This window comes from Sorex araneus, chromosome 2, assembly GCF_027595985.1.
Source record: "Sorex araneus isolate mSorAra2 chromosome 2, mSorAra2.pri, whole genome shotgun sequence".
Lineage (NCBI taxonomy): Eukaryota > Metazoa > Chordata > Mammalia > Eulipotyphla > Soricidae > Sorex > Sorex araneus.
This window is the reverse complement of record NC_073303.1, coordinates 220,736,156-220,745,425: the sequence shown is the minus strand read 5'-3', so window position 1 is coordinate 220,745,425 and position 9,270 is coordinate 220,736,156. Positions and strand designations below refer to the sequence as shown.

Genomic DNA, 9,270 nt, shown 5'->3' with positions numbered 1-9,270 from the left:
TAACCAACAATGTATTAGAGATAAATCACATAATAAATCTGAAATGTTGTTGTAGGCATTTGCCCATGTTGATTTTATTTGGTAAAACAGGTATTGGGAGGAAAAAGTATAAAAACTCTAGTATATAGAGAGAAAGGTAAGTCTTGATAAACATAGCTGCAATTAGAACAAGAAAAAATGGGTTATAAATTTAAAGTGTCATTTTATGTTTTTCTTAGAGAAACATTTGTCAATATACTGTCTGAAATGCTCATAGATTATATACTATTGAAAATATTTTACTTTATATATTATATATATATATATATACATACATGGGCTGGAGCGATGGCACAGTGGGTAGGGCATTTACCTTGCATGCAGCCGACCCGTGTTTGATTCCTCCACCCCTCTCGGAGAGCCCAGCAAGCTACCGAGAGTATCTCGCCCACGCAGCAAAGCCTAGCAAGCTACCCATGGCATATTCGATATGCCAAAAAGAGTAACAACAAGCCTCACAATGGAGACGTTACTGGTGCCTGCCTGAGCAAACTGATGATAAGCAACAGGATGACAGTGACACAGTGATACATACAGTGATATACACATGTGTGGAAATATATATATATGTATATTTATATTCAGATAAAATTTCTTTTCATCTTTATTTTAGCATATTTCTAATTCCACAAAAGCTGTATATTTTTTGAACCAAACCGTTGAAGGCTTGAATAACTTGTTTGTTTTTCAAAGTATAAATAAATGGGTTTAACATAGGGGAGACTGAAGTATTTATAACTGTAACACCCTTATTAATGGCTGTTTCATCCTTTGCTGATGGTTTAATATAAACAAAGATACAGCTACCATATGTAATAGAAACCACAATCATATGAGAAGAACAAGTGGAAAATGCTTTTTTCCTTTGCTGAGCAGAGGGGAATTTTAGAATCATTTGAATGATACTTATATAGGATAGGACAACAAAAATAATAGTAACTACAAGGATAAATGTAGAACAGAATAAAACCATCTTCTCTATCAACCATGTATCTGAGCATGAGATCTTCAGCATAGGATACGCATCACAGAAAAAATGGTCAATGGCATTAGAGTCACAAAATTCCAGATTCAGAAATAAAATAAGTCCTGGGAATAGCATCATTAAAGTGATTGTCCAACAGTAGAGTACGAGTCTTTTGCAGAAACTATGGGTCATGATGGTCACATAATGCAGGGGCTTACAGATGGCTACATACCGATCATAAGACATAGCAGCCAGGAGGAAAAATTGAGTTACTCCAAACAGATATGTGAAAAATACCTGGCATACACAAGCATCATAGGTAATGATTCTATCACCTGTTGATAGACTGTACAAGAACCTTGGAATGCATGCAGAAGTAAACGTGATTTCCAAGAATGAAAAATTTTGAAGAAAATAATACATAGCTGTTTTGAGGTGGGAATCCACTAATGTAAGGACGATGATAGTTAGGTTTCCTGTTACACTTGACACGTAGGCAATAAGTAGGAGTATAAAAATGAAAATCTGTAGTTGTGGGTCATCCGTTAATCCCAGGAGGATGAATGTGGTTATTGCTGTGTGGTTTCTCATTTTCAACCCTTGATTTCCTTGCGGTCTATATGTAAACAAAGAGATGAGTTCAGGAATTTTGAGAAATATTTTTTTGTATGGAATTTTTGATAAACTAGTCAAGTAGAATTTTTCATTCGAGTAAATACTTGCCATATTAAAACCTCTTATTGCTATAAGTGCTCTTTTTATCATTTCCTTGTGCTAAAGTTATGGTTTTTAAGCATTATAAGCACAGTATATACAAGACAAAAAATGCAATACATGGTAAGTAATGTGATAAATAGTTGGCCCTGAATAACAATACTGGTGTTACTAATTGGCAACTGTGAAAAAATGGACAGGTGCACTACAAGTAGCACAGGACATTAGTTTTGGGCAGTTTAATAATGATAAGGTGTAATAATTGTACATCAAAGCATAAATGTACAAGTTGGAGCAATAGTACAGCAGGTAGGACATCTGTCTTGCATGTGGCCAAACCAGGTTTTATCTGTATATGTGCAACATATAGTCCCTTGAATCCTGCCTGGAGTAATCATTAAGTATAGAGCCAGGATTAATAACTGAGCACAGAGCCAGGACCAATCCTTAAGTATAGATAGATCTAGGAATAAACAGAAGAAGAAGAAAGAAAAAAGAAGAAGAAGAAGAAGAAGAAGAAGAAGAAGAAGAAGAAGAAGAAGAAGAAGAAGAAGAAGAAGAAGAAGAAGAAGAAGAAGAAGAAGAAGAAGAAAGAAGAAGAAGAAGAAGAAGAAGAAGAAGAAGAAGAAGAAGAAGAAGAAGAAGAAGAAGAAGAAAAATGAAAAGGAGGAGGAGGAGGAATGAGAAGGAAGAGAACAAGGAAGAAAATAACTATGAATATGTTACTTCACAGAAAAAATATTAAATTAAAATATTTTGTTAAACTTTGGGCATACCATGAGAGGAGCTTCAAAAAAGTCAAAATCTCTGAACTGTACTTCAACAAAATGCACAGTAATGTAATGTGATAAAAAGTAATACCTTCTCATGCTATCTCAGTTTTAAAAAATAGACAAAATATCTAAATATTTTAAGTTTATTTAAGAACAAGAAAATCAGAAAACAATACAATCTTTTCCCACACTAAACACTCCATAATAGGAGTCACTTTCAACAGAAATGTTCAGATACGAAAGAGATTGAGTTATGCCAAGACCATGCTCTGATTGAGGTATACAGGATTGGAAATCAAACCCAGAATCTCACCAAAAACAGGCTTCTGCTTCTCCATTTGAGTCATATCCCCAATATTAAAAATTCTGAACACAAAAGAAATAAACTAAAGGTTTTATATATATATCTCAAATTAAACAGTTAACCATAGAATTCTATTCTGTACACATTTGTTCTGACCAAATTCTTCTTTGTTGTGGCAAAATTAAATATAAATAGATGTGTACTTACTATTTACATAAAAATTATTTTTATTTATCTCTCCCTCGAAATGATTTTTGTATCACAGATATTTTCACTAAATTTTGATATACATATAAATCTAAAATTGGAAGTTTTAATAGTTTATTTAGTTTTTTTATGGTGGTGAAATTCAAGATAGAGTTTCTTAAAATATGCCACATTAATGCAAGCATTAAACAAGGATTCTCTACCTGGAAAATCTATCATACAATAATTTTACCTTCAGTTCCTCTTCAAACGTTCCTGTTTCCTTTTTTGATGCCTTCTTTAGGTTATATTTTAGATTTTTTAAGAGAAATATTTATAATACTTTCACATTTAGTAACTTATTTATATTGTCATATCCTGGCAGAGACTAGCTGAGATTTCTATTTGTCATTTATTTTACTCTTCTATTTGATCCATAAATTACTTGAAAACTCATGCTAATACAAATATCCACCAAGCAAATGCCACTGTGACAAATGTGTTTTCTTTCCTGCATTCTCTATAAAGTAGGCGAAATATTTTGACTATATTTGTTTAATATATATTAGTTTATACTTAAGGTCATATTGTGAGACTATACACTTAATTTTCTACAGTTCCTTGTTAACCATAACTATGTAATTAATGTTGGGGAATATATTTATTTTAGTAAATAATGAATGCAAGTGTTTATATTTTCTTTGTGCTGGAATAGAAAAAAGATGTCCCAGAGCAATAGTGCAGTGGGTATGAAATTTGTCTTGCATGTGATTAACCCATGTTTGAACCCTAAATGCAGCTACAAAACAAATCAAAGACCACCCTTTGAGAATACTATTAGTTTGTAATATCACTGAATGCTTTTTACCTTGTCACTTGTCATCCCATTGGTCATCGATTTGCTCAAGCGGGTACCAGTAACATCTCCAGTGTGAGACTTGTTGTTACTGCTTTTTGCATATCGAATATGCCACTGGTAGCTTGCCAGAATCTGCTGGGGGGTGAGATACTCTTGGTAGCTTGTCTGGTTCCTGAGAGGGGTGGAGAAATCGAACCCATGTCAGCACGTGCAAAGCAAACACCCTACCCACTGCGCTATCGCTCCTCTTATAAGCATCAAGATTTTGTTAATCACAAGTTCATTGTATGCCATATATAACTTGCATGCTTTAAGACTTTTGGTAGTATCGTGGTCTCTTGAGGACTGTTATTGTAAAACTAGTATTGCATAGTTAAAAATCTGTAGCGCTGTAGCACTGTAGCACTATTGTCCATCCCGCTGTTCATTGATTTGCTCGAGCGGGCACCAGTAACATCTCCATTGTGAGACTTGTTGCTGTTTTTGGCATATCGCATATGCCGCAGAGAGCTTGCCAGGCTCTGCCGTGTGGGCAAGATACTTTCGGTAGCTTGCCGGGCTCTCAGAGAGGGGTGGAGGAATCGAACCTGGGTCAGCCTCCTGCAAGGCCCTACCCAATGTGCTTTGACTCCAGTCCGTGGGCTGGCTGGGCTTTTTACCTAATTTATATTAATTCTATCCACAATATACGTGAATCACATTTTGTTAGTATCTGATTAAATTAATTTTAATTTATATTTCAGCAAGCCAATAACAGCTAAGATAGAGACCATCTATATGTTAGAAACTATGATATAAGCAAATATTGATGAAAAGATCAATAACTCAAGTTCAAGAGGAAAGATAATCATTTGGCAATCAAGGGCCCTTTTAAGAGAATCCCTAAGTAGTGACCCTTTTGAAACAATTATGAAGACTCATAACCCCTCAGGAATTCAATTTGATATTCCAACTCAAAACAGTATGCTAGATTATAAATCATTCCTCCCCTTTGAAATTTTAACAAATTTTCTGATAACTTGCTATTAAAAACACACTCTGAAAAAATAAACTCATGTATATTGTCTATTTAGTATATTTCCAGGAAAATTTGTAGTGAGTTATCTTGGATATTTGTAATGATAATAATTGCTAATTCGACAGATAATGGGGAACATATATATAAAGTGTATAGCTAAATATTAACTGTGAACATTAAATGTCAAACAACAACTTGAGATTATATGTCAATATACTCTATTCCAATGAGTACTTACAGTCAGATGAGGCATATTTATTGAGATTGCTCATATTTTCCTTTGCTCATTACTGATTTTGCTACCAGAGGAATAAGAATAGTAGAATTGACAGCAGTTTTAAATGAGCTGTGTTATAAATATTTTCTAAGGTATCTAATTAACCACATTTGTCATCTATAGAACACAATTACATCAGAAATACCTGTTTTGTTTTCCTAGTTATCCAAATTGATTATTGAAATTTTAATTTTAAACAGAAGTTAAAATTTTACTTCAAAAAAGTAAATAGAATACTGAATGAAGAAATTGAAATTATCAAGCAAAAACATACTTACTCTTAGTGAAAAAGGATATCCTGATTTTTCAAACAATAAAAACAGTAAATTGATATATATTAAAGCTTTTAAATTAAAATATGTCCACTCTATTAAGCCTTATGTTTCCCATAATATTTTGGAATGGATATAATATTAGAGTTATCCGTCACTCAAATTGTTTTGATGAGATTCTATTCAAATTTAAACCTAGGAAACACTTTTTTGTGTACTAGTGCTAAAACACAAAGTTTTTTTGTCTTTAAAAACTAAGGTAAATTTACAACATTCAGAAAGAGGTCATTTATAATATCTTTGAGGACAGACAGATTTCTATGAAATGTATTAAGATGATTATTTTGTCAATGCAGTTTTATAGATATGCAAGGTCAATATGAAGTCTAATCAGTCCTTGGTGACCAAACATGAAACATGCTAATGAATCTAATATGAATTGCATTTGGCAAAATTTACCTGAGGCATACCCTTGGAGACAATAAGATGCGAGGAAATTACTCAGCATATATTTTGAGACTAACAATTACCTGATGGAAATACATTATTCTGAAACTCTTCAAATTAGATAAAAAGTGAGAATAAAAGTGGTTTCATGTCTCTGTATTCAATGACAGCAATATATAAATACATAAGAAAGTAACATATATGTGCCCGTTGTTTTCCATATAGATAAATATTAGTTTCTTAATTTTCTGCATTGTATAGTCTATACAATGGGCAAAGGATATAATTTAGTGATGCTAAAGGACATGCATAAATAAAACATTGAGAACATTTTTTTAAATTTTATTGAATCTGTTACTGTTTTTGGCATATCCAATACGCCACGGTTAGCTTGCCAGGCTCGAACAAATCGATGAGCAACGGGATGACAGTGACAGTGACAGTGACAGTTATTGAATCACCGGGAGATAGTTACAAGCTTTCATGTTTGGGTTACAATCTCACAATGATCAAACACCCATCCCTCCACCAGTGCACATTCCCCAACACCAATATCCCGGGTATATATACCTCCCCTTTCCCACCCTCGCCCTGCCTCCATGGCAGACAATATTCCCCATACTCTCCCTCTACTTTGGGGCATTATATCTTGCAACACAGACAATGAGAGGTCCATTATCAACTTTCGGCATGCATCTCCCATCCCAACTGGTTCCTCAGCCATCATTTTCTTAGTGATCTCTTCTCTATTCCATCTGCCTTCTCCCCTCCGCTCCTGAAGCAGGCTTATGGAAAAATGGCAGAGAATGACTGTGAATTCTTACAGAATATCCCACGAAGTATTTATTTTAGAGAAAAACACAGTGGTATTTGACTTGTTTTTTACATTTATCTTAGTGTTCACTCTGTGACATTAATTTGTCAATATAATAACTTGTGGAACTCCATTCCTTTAATGGTTATACAAAGACTAAAGCATTAGAGCTATATAAGACATGAACTATTCAGGATATATTAGACAAATCATTTTATCTGTCTTTGGTGTATAACAACCTGTCTTGTATTCTTCATTAAAGCAGAAATAGCACCTTACTGATTCAATAATCAAATTGACTAAAATGTTTTGGCTGTCTTCATTCAGTAATTTCATGAGTTATGTTTTTAAACACTTTACAAATCACAAACCCATAGATTACCCCTCCAAATGTAGAAAACTTCAATTGTAGAGAACATGCATTTCTTCATCAGGATATTATATTTAAACAAATGGATACATACATCAATCTAAGGCCAAAAATAACATTGAAAATAGCACTTAAGAGATAATTTAAAATATTTATAGTTTCCTAACTTAATTTTAAAGTGCCACATATTTTAAAAATTCTTTTACAAACTTTTCATTTTGGAGTTACACCCAAAAGTTCTCAGAACTTACTCCTTGGTCTGTAATTAAAACTGATCATATAGCGGCTCGGGGCTTCTCCTGAAGCCCCCGCCTGGCACCTTTCCGCCACCGCCGTCGGATCCTGACCAATCTCCATCCTGCAGAATTCATTCCTCCGAAGAACTCCCTGATCATCTTAGTTACTATATGTTAATGCTCAACTAACCCACCCTATCCTAACTTCACAAAAACTGTCAATGAACACATCAACTTGCACACAAAAGTCCTTTGTCAAAGGAGCATAGCCCAAAATCTTCAGTTGAGGTTCCTCCCAAGCTAACAAGAGCTCCAGACAGTAAAGCCCATAACAACACGAAGAAACAGAGAAAATCCCCACCACCAGGAGAGAACCAAGAAAACATCTCACTAACCTCAGCAGCGACCTCCCAGAAATACATCCTCCTCTCAGATAAAGAATTCAGAGAGGAAATTGTGAGGATGGTTCACGAACTCAACACAACTATGGAACGAATATCCAATAAATTAAGGGAGGATATGGATGCAGCATTGGAACGCTCCACCAAGATAATCCAGGAAGAAATGAGAGCAGAAATTTCAAAGCTACGAACAGAAGTCACACAACTAAAAGAATCAGTAGATGAAATGGAAAACTCCGTAGGAGCCCTCAGTAGTAGAATGACTACAGCCGAAGACAGAATCAGTGAGCTTGAAGATGAGCTGCACAAAGCATATAGGCAACAACAAATAATGGCAAAAGACCTCAAAATGGCTCTACAGCGAGTTAGAGTCCTAGGGGATGACCTCAGGAGAAACAACATAAGAATCATGGGAGTGCTGGAACCACACGGAACCAATCCCAATGAAAAAAACACCATTGAAAAAGACATCATTGCTAAAAAATTCCCAGAGCTAGAGAATGCGGACATCCAGATACAAGGAGTCCGAAGGGTGCCAGCTAAAAGGGACCCAAATAGAAAATCCCCAAGGCATATCATAGTCAGAATGATGGATGCCGTGGATAGAGACACAATACTGCAAGCAGCAAGATCAAAGAAGGAGATCATATACAAAGGCGCACCCCTTAGATTCACAGCAGACCTATCAGAAGAAACCCTCCAAGCCCGAAGACAATGGTGGGATATAGTGAAAAAACTTCATGAAATGAATGCCTCACCAAGAATACTCTACCCGGCTAAACTCTCAGTTAAACTTGAAGGAACCATACACTATTTCATGGACAAGCAACAGCTCAGGAACTTCATAGACTCAAGACCAAACTTAAAAGAAGGACTCAAAGGGCTACTACAAGACAAGGAAAAAGACCTATAAGAACAACAAACCCTACAGAAAAATGACACAAAATCCCATGACAATAATTTCTCTTAATGTTAAAGGGCTAAATGCACCAATCAAGAGACACAGAGTGGCAAAATCTTTCTGCTGCCTACAAGAAACACATCTGAATAGTCAGAACAAACACAGACTCAAAATCAAAGGATGGAAAACAATCCTGCAAGCAAACAGCCCCCTCAAAAAAAAGGCGGGGGTGGCCATACTAGTATCCGATAGCATAGATTTCAGGCTGAAAAAGATCAGAAGGGACAGCAAAGGTCATTTTATATTCACCAAGGGATATATACAACAGGAAGAAATCACACTCCTAAACGTATACGCACCTAATGAACGACCAGCTAAATACTTAAAAGAACTCCTAACAGAATTTAAGGAGGACAAAACTAGCAACCCGATAGTAGTTGGAGATTTCAACACTGCCTTATCACCTCTGGATAGATCGACAAGAACAACACTCTGCAAGGAAATGATGGCCCTGAAGGAAGAAATGGAGGAGACAGGGCTAATAGACCTATACAGGGCTATACACCCCAAAAAGAAAGAATACACATTCTTTTCCAGCGCACATGGAACATTTTCCAAAATAGATCATGTTCTGGGCCACAAGTCATACCTTAATAGAATTGGGAAGATAGAAATTGTATCAACTACCTTTT

At 35.2% G+C, this 9,270-nt stretch overlaps 1 protein-coding gene across 1 annotated transcript; it reads right to left on the bottom strand.

The window, feature by feature from the left end:
* Positions 1-643: 643 nt before the first annotated feature.
* Positions 644-1,597, bottom strand: LOC105943215 (olfactory receptor 6C2-like). Its single transcript, XM_012933998.2, has one exon. The coding sequence runs from the start codon at positions 1,595-1,597 to the stop codon at positions 644-646; it is 954 nt and encodes a 317-aa protein (XP_012789452.2).
* Positions 1,598-9,270: the final 7,673 nt, after the last annotated feature.

Bases quoted from the DNA above. Each gene is read 5' to 3' on its own strand.
- LOC105943215 (XM_012933998.2), bottom strand. From the start codon at position 1,597: ATGAGAAACCACACAGCAATAACCACATTCATCCTCCTGGGATTAACG.